The 22,961-nt window shown below is 35.6% G+C and overlaps 1 protein-coding gene across 22 annotated transcripts in view; it reads right to left on the bottom strand.

Annotated features, from left to right (window-relative positions):
- AFDN (afadin, adherens junction formation factor) overlaps window positions 1-22,961 on the bottom strand; it is a 124,162-nt gene that overhangs the window by 20,276 nt on the left and 80,925 nt on the right. For 21 of the 22 annotated variants that reach the window (XR_003539014.2, XM_027712055.2, XM_027712065.2 and 18 more), the window contains 6 exons: window positions 22,182-22,268; window positions 2,720-2,785; window positions 2,490-2,563; window positions 1,882-2,000; window positions 653-847; window positions 300-391 (listed from right to left, as the gene is read on the bottom strand). Coding sequence is in view for 21 of the 22 variants with exons in the window: in XM_027712055.2 (XP_027567856.1) it covers window positions 300-391; window positions 653-847; window positions 1,882-2,000; window positions 2,490-2,563; window positions 2,720-2,785; window positions 22,182-22,268 (633 nt within the window). In the remaining variant the exon portion in view is untranslated. The remainder of the gene's footprint in view (window positions 1-299; window positions 392-652; window positions 848-1,881; window positions 2,001-2,489; window positions 2,564-2,719; window positions 2,786-22,181; window positions 22,269-22,961) is intronic. The other variant, XM_039379494.1, reaches the window with a different exon arrangement.

The raw sequence follows: 22,961 nt of genomic DNA, 5'->3' as shown, positions 1-22,961 counted from the left end.
CAGAAGATAAAGAGGTTGCCTAGTATCAAATGTAACTATGGTTATGACTTATGTTTTTATGGTCTCAAAGCGAGTATGCAATATTGTACAAACCCAAGAAATCACAAGGACAAGTTCAAGAACAAAATTTAATGAAATCACTGAAAGCTGTCCCAACCTTTCACTAGCTGTAATAAGCAAAACCCCCACCCAGTCACTAGCACCAGGATAGTTAAGACACTGGTTTGATTCAAGCACAACTGATGCTATTGATAGCTAAAGGAAGTTTAATAGCCAGCATTTTGCTTTCCACTTCTGACCTCTGTACAAAGATTTCCAGTAGAGACTGAGGTTATTTTGGTGGTAGTTCCAGATGCATAAGCATTCTTTCCCCCAGGGCTTGGAGGCTGATCTGTTGGAAAGTTAAAGGAAGCATTTACGTGACTGTTAATAATAATTTACAGAACTTAATAAAATAACAGTATTCACAAAATAACTATGATTTTTCCTTTAAATAGTTCTAACAAGAAGCTTGCTCCAAATGTTACTACTACACTGGTATTTTAAATTTAATCCACTTTTAAAAACAATCAACCCCCTTTTGAATACGACAGCCTCTGAAATTACTGGTAGTGGCATCTACCACCCCTAAAAGAAGGATAATCTTTCTTACTTGCTACATTGGGACTGGATCGATGATCAGCTCTGTTCTTCATCAATCTGTCATCCCCTGGCAGCTTCTTTGGTTCACTGTACTCTGTCCACGGCAGCTGAGGACTCTCAGGTGATCCATTTTGAGTGGAGTTGTTATACAGTTCAAATCCTTCACTCTTTGGTCGGGGTTTACCTGAGCCACGGCGGTCAGAAACTGTAACAGTTGGATATGTATTTTCTCCCTTTCACTTATATTAACTACTGTCTAGCACATTCTTTTTCAAACCAGAGCTACCTTGTGTTTATATTTAAAAGTTAGTTCACAGTAAAGTGAATGCTAGATTTTAAAATTTGTACTTCTTCAAATATGCAATCCCAATCTTGTATCAAGTACCACGAGAGGATGTCTTTGATTTTTATTCTTCCAAAGAACTTTTGAAAAGGTATCGCAATATTTGTAAAAGCCAAATGTGCTACGCTGAAAGGTCTCTTTCTGACTGAGGCATATGGCATCTGGGATGCCATATGTAAACTGTGATAATAAGGATTTGTTCTTTTAACCCATTATTTTCTATATTGTAGTACTACCCTATATGTAGAAAAGGTCTTCCTTGACAAAATTATTTCCTTCAGAACATTATTTTATGTCTTTTGTTAGTTCCCTGAAGTAGGATGATAACATGGGAGAAACATCCAAGAACTTCTTAGGATCAGACACAGAAACTTATCTCCTTAAGTTTCAACATTTCTAGCTTAAAAAAGAATTAAAAAATAAATCTTAAATGGCAAAATACGTTCCAGGGGCTTCTGTCTCTCTCTTAGTAATTACACTGCACTCTGTGGTTACAAGGAAGTCATATTCTGAGAGGAGGAGAGAAGCTCTTACGAAAGGGGCAAAAAAAGCCATCAAGTTTAATGTCCTTTGCATTCATTATATTCCATTTGTAAAGTAAAAATTAATTCAAATCAGAAATGTGTTTAAATGCATAATTAAATTTTAAAAGGTACATGTGCAGAGCATTTATTAACAATTAGACTAGCATAATTTCAAACAATATTTTAAATCAGATGACGTTGTGATAAGAGAGGAAATGTGTTTTTTCTTGTGCAATTACGTTTCTTTTCTGATTTAGTATTATGGTAATACTTGATAAGATACTGTAAATTATTATATTTTCTGCATTCTTACAAATGCAGAAAGCACACTTACAAAGTTGTTATTAACACAAATAAAATTAGTATATTTACCTCTTTGCATCATTGGGGATGGCTGATTAAGCAGGGTTGCCAGACCATGGTAAATTGCTCCTTGTTTTGCTACTTCTAGTGTTACTACGGAACCTGTTCTTGTCATAAGTTCTGCTGCCCTGCAATAAAAGCCAAAGCAAAGAAAACAAAATAAAATTAGGCACTGTATTACTTAGTTCTCCTTATTATCAGTTTGTATGTCATCATTTCTCCCCTTTATTCTAGTAATCTTTTGTTTGACAAAACACTCTTTTTCTGATGAATACTTAAAATCACCTTGAAAAAAACTAGAAGATGATGACTAGAAGATACGCACAGAGACAACACCTACTGGCAAGTACTGTTTATTCAGCTTCTGCATTAAAGGTCAGAAGCTGAAATATTTAAAATTAGATCTAAATACGATTGTTCAATCTATACAGATAACCTGTATCATATACAGAAAACAGTACACAAACACTTGAACTTGTTACTAAGATTATTCACAGGCAGTTATCAAAAGCCAAGATGAAGCCTAAAATGTAAAAAAATGAGCTTCTGCTTATTACAGTAAGTTATTAATCTAACATTTTCTTCATGTAAAGACAACCACGGAAAGCATTCTGTACCTTTCCTGGGACAGGCCCACCAAACTTCGACCATCCACACTAAGCAACTGATCCCCTGCAGCCAGACGACCATCCTAAATACACATTCAAGAGAAGAAAATTCATACACCAATGCTAACATGGTTGAAATTAAAACAGTTATTCACACATACTAGTAAAGAAAGGATTTTAAAGCATTTCCAAAGGATCTTTCTACCTTTGAACATCTGACATTTAAGAGTATTACTAACCACATCTGCAGCGCCTCCTTTCACAACAGACTTGACATATATTCCAAGTTTGTCTTGACCAGCACCCTACAGAGAAAGAAGCATTAATTTATTTAATTTGTACTTGATCTCTTAAGCATTCCACAAGTGTTACTCAGAAATTTTACATGTCTAAGTAAACCTCTACCTTCGCACTACTTTTATATATTTCCAAACTGGAAAAAAATCCCAACTATACAGACAAGAGTTACATTCATTTAAAGTCATAAGAAAAATTTAATATTAGGCCTATTAAAATGGTAAGCTTTGTTAGAAACAAAGAATACTTGGTCTTAATGCAAGTTTAAATAAGAAAAAAAGACCTCAGCTAAAACTTATACTTAAAAAGTTTGTTCTAATCCCCTTCTAATAAGAAATACTTATTTGCACTTTTACATGCATGTTATTATTTATACCTCTTTGTATTATGTTTCAAAAGAGTGCACTGTTTCTCTTGCTAATAACTCAATGAAACAAGGTAAATTGCAGATTACAAGAAAAAGGAATAGAAATGTTTCTTACGTTCAGTAGGACTGTAAAGGAGCTAGTGTAAAGGAACAAAGAGTGCCTCTAGCTTTACATATACAAGTAAAGCAGACATAATAAGTATTTTAGAATTGACAGAGCCAATATTTAAGTCTACTGCAAAACCATGCGACTTTGCTCATAAAACACCTTCCTCATAAGTATTCTGCTAAATTTTGAAAGGACTGTTAACAGTGAACTTATTGCAAGACAACCAACAGATTCAAGACACAAGAACATAAGCATCTATTCAAGCCATGCTGTTGCGTCATCCACATGCTCCAATGTACAAGACACCACACAAATCAGTCTAACTGTTAGTATCACAAACCTGTAAATTGTCACTTACATTGTAAGACTATCATTTGTGTGTTCATTATCTACTATAGCAAATGATGCCGTTTTACTCTGCAAGTCACTTAGAAGAGTGCTAAGTACATTTTCAAAAGAGCAGTCTTAATTGTAACATTTTTCTAGAATAATCCCTCAAGTTGCTTTGATATTGAATATACAGCTTCCTCTTTTCTCTCCCCCCTGCTTTTCCAACTCTTTCCTTTTGGCAGCAAAAGCATTCATTACTCTCACTGTTATAATGAAGTAAAATAAGAATCAAGGTGAAGATTACTCAAAAGCTAGTGTTATACATACAGTTTTCTAAGCAAGTGAAAGATCTATTTTTATTCCTTAAATCCTGAGTTAATCCCAAATGTTTACACAAAAGCCAGAGAAAAGGAATTCCTTTAAGTCTCATGATTCCAGATTAACATTCTACGTGCCCAAATATTTCATAATTGCTTAAGTCATACTTATGGATAAAAAGGGAAAAAATGCAAAAAGTAACTGAAATAAGGGCTCTTCCTTTGTCTAGAAAGAATATAAAGGCAAATAAAATAATTTAGTTACTTTTTGTTTGTTTTTTTCTAAAGGGCTCTAAAGAAATATCACAGTAACTGCAGAATATTTTTAACTTTATACCAGAAAACTTGGTTAAAGTTATGAGAAACAAGTCAGAAGACAGCTAAATAACTGTAATGAAAAATTAAATTATGCTTCACAAATACTTCCCCCCCCAAGCAACCAAGACACACATAGGGAAGGATGATCTGGTTGACAGAACAACTAGACTTCCAAAAATGGACGTTGCAAGATGTCTTAGCAGAATTTCTTCAAGACTTTAAGGTGACATGCAAGAAGGAACTTGTCCTTGTATTTTAGTAACTGGTTTGGTAACGGATAGAAAGTTGTTAGTTTTCACAAGGAATGGAAGTTTTCAGAGAAGCCCTAAATGACTCTGCTGTTCACCATGCTTTCCAGAAAAAAGGGCAAGAAATAATGTAACTAAATGTATGAAATATAACTTTGATCAAGTAAGTCAAAACCAAGAGTTGGAGAAGGATCACATGATGCTGAACACTGAAGCCATAATAGGGTGAAAATGTATTTCACTGCTCCAAATATGAAGTAATGCTCCAACCTTCTAAGGTACTGGTCCCCATCAAGGCACTGTCGGCAGAATCAGTCAGCAACTTCCCTTGTTGGGAACTGAAAATTAAATTATAGGGTTTATATGCTCCTTCCTCTGCCTCCAACAACTAAATACACCTAAAGGCAAGCTTCTTGACTTCCAAAGGGCAAAACAGTCAATAGCAACTCGCCCACCCACCCATCCTTGTAGTTACAACCTCCTGTCATTGCAGGGACCAAATGGCAGCTTTTCTTGGAGACCAGATTAACCATGAGTAACCAGACACATCTAAAGACATCTGGGATTGACAGCACTTTTATTCCTTCCTAACTTCAAAAGATGTTAGCAAGAATCTTATCCCCTTGGGTCCAGAAATTCAGACAACAATCTGCCTAATATAAAGATTAGGTAAAAATAAGCAAGCCTTTGGAAGAGCATTGCCACTTACAACAGCACACATATTAATCAAGCAACTTTGGGGTTCTGACTCCAGTATTTGGGTGTTACATTAGATGCTATTTCCATCCATCCATATCACCTTTCTCATGCTTGATTATGGCTGTTAGTGCACATTAAATGAAGCTGAAAACTTCTCTATAAGCCCATGATATGTGCATTGGTTTGCAGATAGCGATGACATAAACATTTTCAATTGCACAAATATCCATATAGTAGTTTCTGAACTGGATTTATCTCCTTGAGAAAGATCCTTCTAATGACTGTTTTCAGAGCCATCTTACATCAGCTCAAAAATCTGGAAGCCAAGAGAACTAACAGAACAGAACAGACAAATCAGAAACCATCATGGTCAGTAAAAATCTAAAGGGTCACGTTTACAAAACTGTTTGGAATTCTGGTTACTTCCTTACAAAACAACACCAACAGAACCATGAGGCTCAGAGGATAACAAGGGTGATCAGAAACATGGGATAGCTTTCTTGGGAGAATCAACTAAACAGACATGGACTCCTCAGCTCAGCAAAAATCAAGGAAGTGAAGGCCAACAGGATTATGTGTTGCAGTGACAGGATTATTTATAATCTCTAATCAGCCAACAAAAAAATGCTTTCTTACTTCTGTTATCATGTCTATCGTATTTTAAATAGTAAAACACAAATCCAAAACCAAACAAAACAGAACAAGAAAAACTCCACCCAAACATTTTCCATAGGATTTCATAATTAAATTGGAAACATCCAAAAACAAGACTGCTGTAGATGTCAAAGTGTAAACAGAATCACAGATTCATGGTAGGGCTCTCTGAGGCCTTTGGAAAAATATCCAAACAACAAACTCTCCAAAACAGATTATAATGCAATCTCAAAGAAATTCTGAAATTACAGAAAGCTAGAAACCAGGAGGAACCACAGAATCATAGAATGGCTTGGGTTGGAAGGGACCTTAAAGATCATCTAGCTCCAATCCCCCTGCCATGGGCAGGGATACCTTCTACTAGACCAGGTTGCTCAAACCCCATCCAACCTGGCCTTGAAACTTCCAGGGATGGGGCATCTACCACTTATCTGAGTAACCAGTTCCAGTTTCTCATCACCCTCAAAAGAATTTCTTCCTAATAACTAATCTAAATTTACTTTCAGTTTAAACCCACTCCCTGTTGTCCTATCAGTACATGTCCTTCTGCAGAGTCCCTCGGCAGCCCTCTGGCAGGCCCCCTTTACATACTGGAAGGCCACAATTAGGTCAGCTCGGGACTCTCTCTTCTGGGTGAACAATCCCAATTCTCTCAGCCTTTCCTCATAGGAGAAGTACATCTTACACTTGTTTTGTTATGTTCTTTGTCTAAATATCCCACAGCTGGAAGATACCATATCACTCAAGACTTTTGCTCTAACTGCTCCTATACTCTAAACCTGACAGTAATTCTTCATTATGATTTGGAATTGACAAATCTCCTTCCTTTTTTTTCCATATTTTCATGAAGTCTATACAGTTTGTCAATCTTTTCCTGTTCTTTTAAGGGAAGTTATGAGCAGATGTGTTAGCTCCAAATCATCTCACAAATACAAAACTAATGAATTTTGAATGCATAAAAATTATTTAAAAAAAAATTTTTGTTCAGATTACATTAAAAAAAATCTTAATCAGCTACCACATCTACTTACATATTATTAGGACCAATTAATTTTTTCTCTGTCTAATTCACATGTCACTTGATATGTTTCTACCAACATGTATGTGCTTTCACATGCTTGGGAAGACTTCTCACGAGTATCCTTAAAATTAACTCATCATCTTCCTTCAGCTTTTACCCTAACCTTTATAGTCATTTGAATCCAAATTCTTAATTTCTGTTGAAACAGACCCAATTTTGCTTTGGTTCTACCTTCCAGGAGACTGCATTAGAAGGAAATATATAATTATTAGGGACACAAAGAGGTTGTTGATATGTAGTTAGTCACACATACTAAACTCCAAAGTGAATAAAATTCTCATACATGCCATATGAATTTTTCTGTTCTCATTTACTGATGTTAAAATAAAACAGTTTTTTTTATAAACTACTTATTAACCTGCTTTTCTATCAAAGGAATGTGAAGGTCAACATAATTAAAACTATTCCCCCACAAACAAAACAGAAAAATGACATGTGTATATCGGTAACAATAATATGATAAACATTCTTTGCACTTCACTGTATTTTCTCCAATTCTGAATACCAAAAGCACGTGCATCCATAAAGCTGTTAGTCCAAACAGAAGAACATAACTGAAGTTAGATGACTGTGAAAAGCAAGACTCTAGTAAGCTTAAAATGATGGCTTATTCTCTCTCCCCAAGATTAACATAGTGAAATCTACAGCATATTTTATCAAATATACATAAACAAATATAAAATCTCCAAAACCTTTACATGTATTTTTCAAAAAACAATGTAGTATATTCTAGATTAAAAAAAAAGCTTCATCCACAGTAGTAAACTTTTTTACCAATCTATCTATTTTCTTTCATAATTTGATGCAACTTTTTCCCACAATCTTTGCAGAAAGTGAAACAATATACCCTTTTGAGGAAAAATTTGGGAAATCCTTCCCCTTAAGTAATAATTAAAGGAAACTTTTATAGACGTGTAACTGGAAAAAACCCACAAACCTATTATAGCTACTTCAGTTCACCTGGGTGACAATATTCCTGAACTGAATTAACTGCCTGAGTATACCACTCTATTCTGAAGACCTCCTCTGTTCAGCTCTAAATAATAGCTAAATGCTATCATAGCTAAAACAAACCTTACTGAAAAAAAGTTCTATAAGGACGGTATTAGCTGAACAGAATTCGACAAACAGCGAATTGTGGACTGAAGAAGAGAAAATGGTACTTAAAAATTCTGATATCTCATATACATCAGATCTAAGCTTCAAAATGAGAAACGTCTCCATTCTGTGCTTTTACAATATAGTTAAAGAATCAGTACAAAAACCCAACCCAGATAAAACTGTATAAAGCTCAGAGAACCAGTTTGGAGGCTACCAGTGGATCACTGTTTACACATTTCAGTATTTTAAAAATAATGTTATGTTAAATGAATTGCAATTACAGTAGCAGTGCACTCATACAGAATGTCAGGAAGAAACCCACCTGTCTGCTCACATGCTGTCTCACACTTGGAGCTGCGCAGGCACTACTGTGTTGTGGCAGGTCCCGTGACAGACCTGGCTAGAGGCTAAGTTGATCCCCAGCTCCAGTTCCCGCCTGCCAATACAATCTTTGTTTTCAACTAAATCAGCTTCCTTGACTTGTTTACAGCACATCACGACTGTTCATAACCTTACAGGAAACGGGTTGCTAGGAGGGGCCAGGATCATTAAGAAGGTTTGACTCCACTATTTGGTGAATAATGTGATTTTTTAACCCAACAATTTAAACCGTTTGAAATTCCTAAATCCTACTAGAGGTCACCCATTGACTTTTCAAGCAGCTCTGGGTAGTGTCTGCGAAATAAACAGTATTCTAGTGGAAGCTAAGCCCCAGAACAATTGCAAACCAACCAACCAGCCACATACATGCAGATTCCCACACAGAGAAGCAAACGACACAGTGGAAAAACGTCTTTAAGCTTTTGACAGCTTGCGTGTCAAACACGCCAAAACGATACTTTCCAGCTTGGTCACGTCCTACCCATTCCCCTTCTAAATGTGAAAAAATCCTAACTTTATTTAGCAAGGGATGGAGATGAATGACATCAGTAGAACTGAAGCAAGTGCGTCCTGCTAAAAAACACAATGCACTTTTACTTATGTAATTGCACAGTGGGATATAAAAAAGGTCCCACCTTTTTTTCCAGAAAGCCTTATTAGGCCTCTGAGTAAAAACACGGAAAGATTCTTGAAAATAATGTTCTCCATGCTCAGGCTTATTCATCTTTAAGATGTACATAGCCAATGCATGAGGAAAACTGAGGAAAACTATGAGATCCAGTACCCAGAATGGCTCACATCTGCATGACCTGTATAAAGGGTTTTTTATCACACTTACCTTAAGAAGTAATGAAATGCTTTAAAACAGCACAAGTGGAAAGATGTTAACATATTCCACTTGCAAGTTTGTCATGTATTTTAGTCAGACTGTGAGAATAATTAATTCTAAATTTGCTGTGACTTGCAGGTTGCTGAAGGAATTCTATGACAATGAGCAACTTTCACATTTAGATGGAATTTTAATACATTTTCTAATCCTACTTAGGGGGAAAGACAAACACAGGACAGTTCTGCTTACAGAAGTCTGCTTAGAATGGCAACTCAGGTCTTTATCCTAAATCTAAATGAAGAAAAGAACATATGGGAAAATGTTTAAGTGACCAAACTACCTTGTAAAAAGTAAATAAACAATGAGTCTTCCCCCACTGAGAACTAGAATAAAAGGAGCTACAAGTCAAGAGGATAAGCGAAAAACTGAGGAATGAAATGATCAATAAATCCAGCAATTAAAACTCACCTAAGTTTTACTTCCCTTAGATCTGGCTTTATTGAACCTGTGTGGGCCACATACATGATTTGACAATATTTAAAGTGGGATTGAAGATAGGTAAGCTTTCAGAAAAGAGGACTAGCTTTATTTTTGATGAGACATAGTTTGAAACAGTTCTTATCACAGAACAAACACGTTTAGAAAAATCTTACAAGAAGGAATCTAAAATTACAACCTAAGGTTATAAAGACAAGCAATGAAATAAAACACAGAGAGAGTTGTTTAGGCATTTGGATGATGACGATTGTTGAATTTCACATCAGTACTATTCACTCGTCATGGGTTGCAGAGTCCATGCAAATCTAAGTCTTCATTTCAAATTAAATGAAAACTTCAAATTATCGAAGTGGTATTAATTAGGCCCTAGTTCAGTGTGAGCATTGTTCAGTGATGTCCAGTTAACATTCCAATCTGTCTAATGCACATCAGGAGAACTTAATTGTAACATTATTTTTCTGGTGGATTGTAGCTGAATTGATAAGAGACCTTCTGAAATAACTGAGTAGACCCTACACATGAACTGACACTGAAGCATCTGCATCTGAAGTCTACGCATGCAATAAATATTGAAAATCAACTCCCAAATACTGTAAAATTGTATTGTAATTAAACTCCAAAACATTATCAACTGATCAGAAAAAAAAAAAAAAGGTGATGTGCCCCTTCTGGTATCTAAATTAAGTATTTTACAAAATACTTCAAAACTTCCTAAATCAATTCTTTTCAAAGGAAAAACTCCTGACCTGTTAGAAGAAGAAACTAAAATTGCAGACTATATTCCCAAGCCATAGAGTGACAGGATATCATGAACAAGAAAGAAGGTTACACATGGAAGAGAGAAAAATTACCAGTAGCTATCATTTGATCAGTTTAACAGGATATTTTACCATTCCTCTATCATGCTTAATGGGGGGAGGGGGGAAGGAATCAGCCTTAAAAAGCAAAACCCCAATACACTTACAACATAAACAGAACCTCACCTGAAAACACAACCAAAGACTGAAGAGCAGAGAACAGTTAACCAGCTGGAACTTCAGCAAGAGCTTTTAGTTCTTTCAAAAAACCACAACTATTTATCTTGAAGATTAATGAATTCAGACAGGCTGGAGCCAACAACAAACCCCATTAAAATCCGACAATTAAAGCCAACATTAAAATCTCACCTGAGAGATAACTCTTTTTTTTAACATATATAACATTGGTATATACTGACATAATATTCTTTTATAAACAGATACATACATATTCTTCTCTCTAGTTCATTAAAAGTGTTTGTTAAGTATTCACATTTGGAAAATTAAGAAGTAACAAAGACTCCATAAACTTTCATTTATAAATGTCTTCTAACTAAGCAGTAGGACAACTAGGAAACCTGAGCTAGCATACCACAACATATTACTTCTTATAAGGGAATTTAGTAAAGAATTTACTGAATAAACAAATTAATTGACTCAACGATTTTCCTGTAGGACCTGAAAGATCGGAAGAACTCTGCAAACTCATGAAATAATGGCAATCCACAGAAGTTAAAGAGCAAATTTTGGCACCTCTGCTCAGCCTCTAGAACGCTGATACAATATCTTTAAGACTCATGGCACTGACAGAGGGCAGAGGAGGAAACAAACACTACAGTGGCTAATTAAAAGAGAATCTGGAAGGTGAAGAAAATAACCTCCCCGCAATATTAGGTTTGTTTACAGGATTTTCATTCTTCAAGTCACAGACTGCAACCTCAAAAAAAAATCTAGAAAACTGCTGGGAGCAGAAGGATGGAAGGAAAACAAAGTTGATACAACAGAGCCAAGTCAATCACACATTTAAAGCATCAAAAGAAAAAAAATACAAAAATACGCTCAGTTGAAACAATGGTGTGCAAAGATTTCATACCTGTTGTCCAAATGGCTATTTGCCCCTTTTAGGGCTGGTACAATTTTCTGATTGACTACAAAAATTCTGTCATGTTAAGCCAAAGGACCAAATTTGGATAATGTAATCTAACCTTGGTTTTTGAGACAGCCTAACAAGAAACAAGTCTTTTTCCATCACATCCACTTATAATCTGGACCATCTATCAAGCAACACACCAATATACAGTAGTCCATACTTGTTTGCACAATTCGTATTATTTTGCAAGTTTCTTGTTTTAACAGGATTGTGCCCAAAATACTGCATTTGCTTAAAAAAATCACTACAAAAACTCTAGAAATAGAAGAGGCAGCATTTAAAAAAGAATTGCAACTACTTCTACAGAGTATTCAGACCAATGAGGAAAAGACTGAGATAAACTACCGTGATCTGAAAAAAGAAACAACTACTCCTACAACAGAAGGATGTAAAACTGAGGATGTACAAAACTAACCTAGTAATGAATTAATAAACATGATAGATTTAATTAAAGTATTTAAGGAGAACAGATTTTATTGCTAGTGTTGCTATGTTGTCACAAGATGAGTTTTATAAAACTTCCTTATCAGTAACAAACTCAGGAAACTTTGGCCCACATAAATTACAGCAGCCATAAAATCAGAACTAGTGCAAGTGTGTACAAAGTTGTAGTTTGAGTAACAGGAACATCAGATACAGAGTTCATAATGGCAGCATCCCAGCTATCCACGAGCTGGTGAGTCAGTCCCAATGGAAGAAGAAATCCTGCCAGGTCCTCCTTCCCATTTGTATTCGCCAGCAGAAGCAGCTGTAACGGCACAGTGAAAACAACAGGCAGCTCCTTCTAGTGAGAGTCAACACACAACTTCATTCCTGGGTGAGCCACCCATGCCGGGACGTGCCACACAGTGACCTGCCACCAGCAGCATGATGCATTGGAGGTGCTGAGCCACACAGCCCCACCAGTATCCCAGTCTAAAATAGGAGTGGGAATGAAGGTCCAACTGTTGACCAGGTGCTAATCTCTTAACAGATAAACTACTCCCATCCCCAAACATCGTGCCCCACCTAACTTTGGTGGATCCCAGACTAGCTGTACTTTCTGTGAGGTTAGCAAGATTCTTGCAGTTTTAGTAGATCTGTAGGATGACCTAGTTATTTCAATACCTGTAGTGAAAACTAAAACTACAGAAACTATTATAAGAACACTTTTCCAGTTGTTAGGAATGACAGTAAAATTATATTAAGTAATTAAGGAAAAACTTTGAATCTGCAAAGCATATCTGCAGGTACAGCACCTAACCAAACTGGTACTGCTGCAAACAATTAACAGGAAGGTCTTGTCATTACTTGTTCTAAACCCTCATTTGCTCACACCCTTTTAGCTTCATATACTTTGTTTATCACTCCAATAAAACTGGAGTGATGAACAGTTTCGAATAAAGACTGGCAGAATCATGTTTGGTTAAAGAAAAAAATACCCTTCCACAACAAGTTTCTTAAAAATGTTGTATTAAAAGTCTACTTTTATTCCATAAAATGCCAGAAAGTCTTCCTTATGATCTTTCAACACTGATTTGAACACTTCTGTCCTAAATACATATATATGTAAATGGTTTCGTGCTTCACATGTATATTAATATGAAAAAATAGTCCCAAAGTGACAGTATTTTACTTTTCAACTGCACTTTGACTGAATTCACAAAAAAAGTGTCATACAGTCACCAACCTTTTCAAAGTAATATTCCAAGTGGCTTCAGCTACAAAGCCTACAGGTCAAACCACTCCAGAGGTTCACAAAAATCACAGAAGATTTTTAAAAATAAACAATTTTCAAGATTTTATTGGATTTTCCACAATTATGCAAACATTAAATAAGATTTTATTTTAATAGTGTAGATATCACTTATGTGTGTGTACATACACAAATATACCTTGCTGAAATATCAGGATCTGGTATGCTTCATAATGCTTTAAGGATGACACTGTTTCCCCAAGTCAGTCTTTTTTGTTAAGCTTCTGTAGTATTTTATAAAATGAAGTTTTTATTAAATGCAGGATGAATAAACTGCAACTAAAATGTCTTTAAAGAAAACAGGACAGAAATGTAGCTTATCAAGCCTGATACCAGCCATCAGCCTGAAATCTTTTATCTGCCTACGCCCAGAGTAGATTTCACTGATTTTTATCACTGCTAAATCTCTGATTCCAGACTCTTAAGTTCACATAGAAGATCTCTAAGTTTTAATAAACATCCTTAAAGGCAAGTTTATGGAACAGAATCAAGTCTCACTCTGACTGCCCAGGCAAGTAATTAGTCTAGAAGCAATTATATAACCCAAGCTTGTAAGCATTTCAAAAAATACCAGTTTACTAAACTATGCAGCCAGTTTACAAATTCACTCTCTAGGAGGCAACAGCAAAGGTTTCTGACCACCCAAACACTCACATTCCATAAAGCTGCATGCATTTTGTAGATTGCATCTGGATGAGTACATATTTCTCTCCTTTAGGTACCAAACATAGTCTAAGACTCCTTGAACTACTTGGTGTCAGCCCACAGGCAGGAGAAAGGCCAATTTTGTAGCTACTGGTCCCACCTCCAGTGAAGGTAAACTTTTCTGGACTTGAGGATCAGAAGAAAACCCACTTTGTCAGAGAAAGCAAAGGCCTGTGCCGCCTCAAGACCAATGCCAGCACTTTGGAAATCTGTCATCGTTAGACAAAATACTTTTCAAATATAAATGAGGTGAACCAACCTACTATATGTAAAACTGGTCTGTTAGTTGTGGCTACAGCTGCTCTGCATCACGCTGTACCCTGACTTAAAAAGAATTTAAAACTGACCCATTCTCTACATGCATAAACTTCTGCTTTCTCCTCCCAAATACTCCTCCACACTGGGGACAAAAAAAAAACCATCTCTGGCACTAGACAAAGTACAGTCACAACTGGGCAAAACATTTCCAATTAAATAAAACAAGCAGTGGAAATGCCAACTTTGGTGACAATCATCATTATGCAACAGGTAAAGAAACATCAAGCATTTGACTGCTATGACCAATTCCACTGCAGCTTTAAGTTGCGCTGGGTGGGAAAACAGATGAAAAATAAGTGTCTTACTAAGATTTAAAAAAGCTAGATTGGCAGCAGTCCGGTGTATCCAGAAGCTCTATTTACTAGTAGCCTGAAAAGGTGTAAAGTAAAAGGACTGAAGAGTTTTGTTGTTCTCTTTAATGGAATAAAGATTACATTACTTTTTTATAAAAGAATGTCTGCAATCAAGATTGACCTGCACACAAAGCAAGCAGGTGAATATACTCTCTATCTTCCCAAAGTGTGCTTCTCACAGGAGAAGCCAGGATATGCTGTAATGGACCCCCTGAAATGGCATTAATAAAATATGCACTACTGTGCTCTTGTGCATATGTAGTTGTTTGGGAATTTTAACAGTATTCAGTATGGAAAGCAGGTACACTGACACAAATAGCTGTAGTGTCTTCTGCACTAAACATAAGTATACACATTTATAACAATGTGATTTCTCTCACACTCTGGAAACTGAGTACTTCTAAAAGATAAATCTTTGATGAAAACCAAAGCAACTACATGAACTAGCTAAAGCAATTGGCCTGAAGGCTCAAAGGAAAAATCTTTCATTGAGCTCAAGGAAAATGCACTGCTTGAGCTCTATTTCCCAAACAAGGGTTAACTTTTTAATGCATGTTTGCTATAAATACTCCATGAGCAGTGACACACTACAGACTATTCAGAGTTATGTACAAATCTACAAGTTGTACTGCAGGTTCTGTGATGCTCTTCCCTGGTAAGGCAACTCTGTTTTAATATCTCAGCTTAATTATGTCTGTGCATCGGGCTTTACAGGCAAGACATACCGAACAATTTATTATGGAAAAAACCCACTCTGTATCTCTGCACTTCTTTGAAGAAATGGCTAAGGATAAATTATAATCCAAAAAACCCTATAGCAAAAACTTCCACATAACGCTGCTCTGCAGTTTCAGATGGATACTGCTTAATCCAGGATCAGTACATACACTATCACATACTATTAACCACTTAAATTTCTAGTCCAACTGAAAGTATTACTCATACAGGGAAAAGTCCACACAGAATTTGTTAACTTCTGAATGTCTTCTTCACTAACAGAAGTAAAAAAATTAAAATTAAAATGCTGTATTAACATGTATCTAAAGGGAATTTTGAAAGTTATTAGAATGCCAGGACTGATTAAGTCTAGTAGAGGAATTCTAGCTAAAGCATATGTGCAGCCTAACTTTTTCAGGCTTGCTAGCAAGGGCCTGCATACAGAGTATTAGTGCCATGAGGAAATGCCACATGAATTTTAAAACTCACTTTGTTCCAGAAAGCCTTAAATACAAATGTCTGGATCACCCTCTTACAGTATCAATCTAAATACAAGCGAATAAATAAGAAAAACCACTCTATTTGAGCAGAGCTGAGTTCTCACAGCTACTGAGAAGAAAAATCATGCTGTGATGGTGTAAGCTTCAGGTTTTACACATCAGCTAAAAGCATTAACAAATTTTATACAACATCTACAGGGCACCAAAATTTAAGCAAAAACCCTGCTGGAACTTATGAAACAACAAAAAACAGTAAATTGCTAATACAGAGCTACTTATTTGCTCATGATGAAGACTAAACTGTTAATTTACATACTATTTTATTTCTGTGAGACTGAAAAATCTGTCCTGGAAATAACAATTATACACTGTATTTTCACAAAGGTCTTCCTAAGAAGCCTGTTAAAGCAACATCAGTAGTTCAGACTGCTGAGATGAATTAGTATTGAGCATTAAAATAAAAATCCAACCCCCCCACAAAATAACTTATCATTGAAACATTTAAATTAATTCAAGCTGGGAGGAAAGGCCAAAAGATTTAATACTCAGAAAGTAGGGACACAAGAAGATTTCAGATACTGAGGTATATGAAATCTTTAAACTCAGAAAACATGTAAAGAGCTACCAAACAGTTAAAAAAAAAAGTATTGACTGTCTATATTTGCAAACACAGATTAGAGAAAACCAAATTTGTATGTTGTTACCAGTATTACCTATAAGCACAATTTTCAATTTTGGGGAAAAAAATTAAATGAATGTTTAAACCCACTCCTTCTACACGGATCACCTACAAAATATTTGTGGAAAAAACTTTCAGAAAAATTTTACATCAAAATTTATATTCCTGGTAGTCTCAAACCCTCGTTAAATTTAACACCTTAAACTGACAACTAAATATAAAATGACAAGCAACGGTTTAGAAATTAATGCAACTCAGAATGATTTAACTAACCCTTAAGAACAAACAAGGTTGCCAAATAATACAAGTTATTTATTGTTAAGATGCCACACACTTGCTTTTAGAACACTAAGTCCGTTCCCCAGAATATTTACTGCTGAACTGTCACACTCAGTGATTGAAATGCTTCTATTAAAAAAGAAACACCTTATGACATATCCTATTTTAGTAAGTGCTATGAAATGACTTAATCTGACCACCTGTTAAAAATACACTCTGATTTATGTGCCAGTAGGGGCTTATGCATATGTATTTTAAGGTGTTTGCATATATTTTTAACTTTTTCTGTTATACTACTAGAAGACGATTGAGGAAGAAGCAGAAGTGTGCCATACTTTAAAGAACTAAATCATACCATACTAATGAATATAACCAGCATGCAAAGATTAATCAACTAAACCTGCTCTATCGTTCTTGTAGAACATGGGAATCCTTTCTTTTGTGCAGTAATAACCTAAACAGAATTTAAATGCCTCATCTCTGTGAATGTGTCGAATAAGACACCCTAGCTGCAACCTATTTGCTGTTCAGAAGGGTCTAGGGTATTAAAAATGTTATACTGTTTGGGATGTCAATTTTAATTATTCTACTAAGATTTTCTAAGGGGAAAACAGACTTTTAGAGGAACCTGGATTAAAGCCAACTATATTACAAGTAAACAGATCACAGGTCATGCTACTCATGCTCTGGCACAGTAAAACAGTAGTTACCACACCTGAAACTTTAAATATTAATAGTCACTTCCACAAATTTGAGAAGTGCATATGAAGAACAAGCTAAAAAATTAGTTTTTTCTTTCTAGATTTTAGAAAGTTAGCTACTAACATCTGACTATATTTAACTGCATGCTGTATTACATAGTTGCTACATGAACAAATAGCTACTGGCAGGTTTAAACAAGCAAGAGAGAAGGAAAAAGTACAGGGATAGTAAAACTTCAGAGAAAAACAGTCCCAACAGAAACCTGAACAGACTTACCATGGATTCTGTTCTTCCAACAACAGAAAACCACATTTTGATCTCCGGGACTACAGATCCTTGAAAGAAAAAAAACAATTCTCCACTTCTCTTCCAGCCCTCAACAGCAACCACCGCTCTAGTCTGCTGGATTTTCCAAGATACTCATCAAGATAACTCGGAGCTGGATGCTATGACACAGTGTAGCGTTTATCAACACCAGCTATAACCAATACAATATTCAGACTCTTACGTAATCAGTTATGCTGTTCTGACTCCCATCTACTTTAGAGGCTTTATTAAACTCTGAAAACTGCTAGAAAAAACAAAAAGGGAGCCCTTTTGTACTAAAGACAAAAAAACTCCAAATTAAACAGGAAGTAATGTGCTGGCCCACAGATGGCTAAGTCACATGTGAAAGTCCCCAAAAAAGTGATATATTTTTAAAGTAAACTCTATGCACACACTGCTTCCAAATCATCTGGATTTCATAAAAACTAAACCACAATGTGGTTGGGAGTCTGGCAGCTTTTAACATCAAAACATCTTTCAGGGTTAGAGCAACCAAAGTCTGCACACAACCTCAAAAAGCAATACTGTTCCCTGTTCCCAATGCCCAACCACTCCTACCAACTACATTTCCATATACCTATTACAAAAGCTATTGCTAATAAAGCTACAGGAGTATTACTGTAAGAAAACATGCAATACCTACAAAAGGGTAGAACAACAAGTTACCTTTTTGGATCACATATGAAGCTATACAGTTTAATTTTAAATAAAAATAAAAATTGGTTTAAAGCATTCAGTTTAAGAAATGTTGTTGGGTATTCTCCCAATTTACAAAAAACTGAAACAAAATGCAAACCAATACAACACTGTTTACACTGCTCTGTCAGCTAACAGTTGTTTCACAACTAAACTTGTTTTCTCTGCTATGTTTGCATATAGTGTACACACTTCCTACATATTTGCTCAAAGGGGCTGCCCTGCCTCAGAAAACACCCTTACAGCAAAGTGAGGTGAACTAGGTGATGCACTGTAGTTCTGCTCTCTCTGGTAGTCCTGGCAGGCCTTTAAAACTTCTAATTACATAAAATATGAGTAGTCGTGACATAGAAGTAACGCACTTCAACATTTTACCTATCACTAGGTGGGAAGAGGATCCAATACAGGGTTCCCCAGGGACCTAACACTGTCATCTACTCCTTGACTCTTCTCTTTATCTTTTGTTTTTACATTCACGTACACATTCACGTATCCCATGGTGATATTTCCATCATAAGAACAAGCAGGTGCACAGCATTTCAATGCAAGCTGCACCCCTTCTCTGCTTGTATAACCTTAGCTTCAACTTCAATTCTCTTTTTTTCAACTGCAGCAGAGAAGATGTGGCAATCATTTGATGATTAAGAACATTTGGTGTAAAGGCATATATAAGGTATTGTATCTGATTTCCCCATTAGAAACTTTCATCTACAAAATCCTGCAAATAAAATAAAAAATAATAAAAACTCAAATAATTAGATGATGAATTTGTTAGATGTTTCCTCAGAGATGAGCACAGGTTACTAGGAAAGTGTACATTTTTCTGCAATGGTAGAAGGAAGAAAACCAGTCCATTGGAATTATTTTTCTTTATAATCTCGAGAATCTGCCCATTTCATCCATCTCTAGAATATTCACCAAACTATAAACTTCATCCAAAGCCAGTGACAAGTATGAGGAGCCCTCAAGACGTAACAAGAAAGGCAGGTCAGCACTGACATGCAAATGTATTCTCACAGCATGTTACTGAAAGCAACTGTTTTCTCACATCACAGGATAAAAACAACTGTTTTCCTAACAAAAGCTAAACAGATTCAGGGTTGTCCTTCACTGGTTGGTACAGGGCCACCTGTTGACCAGGCACCAAATTTTCTATTACTACAGCACTTTCGAAGCACTCTAGAAACCAATAGTTCAATAAACGTAATTGGGTCAGCAATCAAACTGGGTTCCTGTGAAGGGCAGCAGCAATTATGTATTTCTGAAACTAAGTATGAGCTTTCATTTCATCAATTATATGAGCACTTGACAGTCAACCTTTACTATTAAAAAGTTAGAAAAAAATCTAAATCTATCCTCACAATTGCCTCTCCCTCTCATTTCAGATATTCTATTTAGTTAATGTTTAGAAAATTTTAACAAATTGTCTACTGGAGTTCTTCATCCATTTTCCTAAGCCAAAGTTAAAAATGAGAATTTTAATTTTTATGCAGGTAAAAGATTCATGACTTGAGACACGTAGAAAAAAATACCAAAGTCAACAAGATAGGAATAGAAAGAAAAAGTCCACCCATTATTGCTAGCTTCTCAGTCATGCTCACTCAGTTCTCTAAGCTGTTCTGCTCTGACCAAACTGAGAAAATGAATGCCTGTGTGTTCTTCCTTACTCTTTTTTTGTTTTATGAAGCCTATTACAGGAAAAACATACTAATAATTACTTACAATATGCAACTTTGAACCTCTTGAAAATAATCCTATTTAACTACTATAGCGACTTGTTTCAACACAATGCATACGATCATTTTTATCCAATGAACATTCTGATGAATTCAAATTAAGCAAAAGTTTGTATTCTACATACACGGAAACTAAACCAACCTGCTTCTTGCTTATTTCAGACCAAGATTTAAAACATAACTGTTTTTAAATAATAATTCCAATATTATGACAGGCACACAGTAGTAAGATGAAATGCAATCACTGCCTAAACCAGTGTTGCTGCAACTGTGCAGAGATGAAAACTGTTGCTTCCATGACTGACCATGATAAAGAAATCATGAAATTTGTTAAATAATTGTAAAAAACCTTCAAATCAAGCTTACACACTGACCAGTAGCACTGCTAATGCTGCTAATGGAAGTTAAATGTCAGTTGCTAAAATGACATCTAGAGGCCAGCCAGCTTCAGTGAAAAAGGACTTTTCCCCCTGCAATATCCCGCTTCACTCTAGATGAGAAATCAGATTTCAAGTTTAATGTGAAGAAAAAAGTAGTTTCCACTGCTCATTTTGAAACATTCAACAGAAATGCTGATGGCAGTCAGAAGTCTGATACGTATTTAATTTGGTGTCAACATCTAGTATTTGCTTCTCAAATTATTAACTCACTCCACCAAATAAGAGCAGAATATTGAGTTAATTTTTTTAGAGCCTGAATTGTTTACTCAATAACTGCTGATTGTTAGCACCATACATTTGACACCAGGTATTCCCTTACAGATGTCAGAAATAACTCTTTAAAGCTGATATCATGCAAGATTACCATTTCAAGAACAGACTATGAAATGAGCGAAGTTGTAGGGAAAAAAAAATAGTGCTGTTTAGAAGCAATTAGCTACGTGAGGTAACTTAAAAGCAGTAAAACAATTATGTTTTCAGCTCATGCACTAAAGTGCCAAGGAGGACCACAGTATCCTGAAGCTTCATGTATTACACAGTGAACAGACATTAGAAAAGACTTGTTCTATCTGTTGTACACCACGTAATTACAGTACAGACTTTTGGGTATCGCTGTTGTGTAATTTATAACAAGTTTTAAACTCAAAAGCTTGTGTCTACCATTTGATCCAGTTAATAAAGCAAAACCAACCAACTAGTGAAGTCTTCCATCTGGTGGCTGGAGCTGTATGTGCATTCTATACATTACTATCTAGTGCAACTAAGAACAGCACACACCCACAATTTTGGCAAGTCAGGGCAAGAGGTACACCCTCCTCCACCCAGCTATTACAGCTGTAGCTCTCTAATATAAAGAAGGAAAACTGAAACCATACTTGCACCTGTACACTGTGCAAAAGAAAAGGTGTGTTCACATCAGAAAGTATATAAATCTTAATGTATACAACTGAATTATTTTATTTATTCATCAATTAAAAAAACCCCCACACATTCTATTCTTTGTATTTACTGCTTTTCTTTCAGCAGAAGTTCTAAATAAGCCTGTTTATTAATTCCATTTAATTACAATGCCAATTTTTGTCTCTGAAAAAATTAATAAACTTGTAGTAGAGATTTGAAGTTAAATGTCATAATAACTAAATCCATATTATGTTTCCTTTTATATTGTCCACATCTGTGTATTTTACAGAAACATTCCCCAGTCAGAATAAAAACATGGTCAACACCATGTGCACAATAAACTAAAGGGAAATAGATTTTTTCATTCTCATTTTCCACAGTAGGCTGATAAATATAGAAGCTTTTTTCAATAAGACTTGAACAAACTGACTTCCGTACCTTGGCAGCAACAATGCTCAGTCCCATTCCGTTCTGTTTTTTTAGTGTTACAGTGATAATTTCGGGTTCTTTCCTCAAAGGCTGAGCCTATCAAACAGGAAAGGGGAAAGAAGAAAAAATTCAGAAGTTCATATTTACTGCCAGGCTAGGAAAGTTACTGCGCAAAATAGTTTGTTACAAAAAACTCTTAAATTGTTAGAGCAGCAGATCTTGCATCCTAAATAATACATCTGGTACTCCATTTTAAAGGTAGAATATCTAACATTTGATTACTATGGATTCATATTATTAAGTACTACACCTGTGTTGTAAACACTGTTGAAACTTTTGAAGTTTACCCATTGTTCCTCCTCCTCTAATTCAGTAAAGAGATTATTAATGAGTTACAATTTGAAATGTAACAGATCTATAAAACTGTAGTAACTTTTAAAGAAAACTGAAGTTTGGACTCTGAAGGCCCCTATACAAAGGTGAGGGTGATCTACATGGAGCTCAATTTTTAGTCCTGCATCTGGAAGATAATCCTCCAAACATAACGAGAGACCAAATAATTTAAAAGGTAGAGTTAAAGCCTTGAAATAAAGTTACAAAAAATTTCACTTCTGAAAACTCTCGAATACAGCTCGAGTGCCTAAACAAGTTCAGTAATTTTTTTGGGGGTCGTATCTTTTAACAGTGCTAGTTCCTCAACTCAAAGTTGTCATCACAGTCTTCATAGCTGAAGTATATAAATTAGAGCATCTTAGGTTTGACAGGAATACAAGCTAACTGAAAGTTCCA

Source organism: Pipra filicauda, unplaced genomic scaffold (genome assembly GCF_003945595.2).
Source record: "Pipra filicauda isolate LSUMZ 115617 unplaced genomic scaffold, ASM394559v2 scaffold16_size7369187_pilon, whole genome shotgun sequence".
Taxonomy (NCBI): domain Eukaryota; kingdom Metazoa; phylum Chordata; class Aves; order Passeriformes; family Pipridae; genus Pipra; species Pipra filicauda.
Note: the sequence above shows the minus strand (reverse complement) of the source record. Positions and strands in the feature narration are given on the sequence as shown.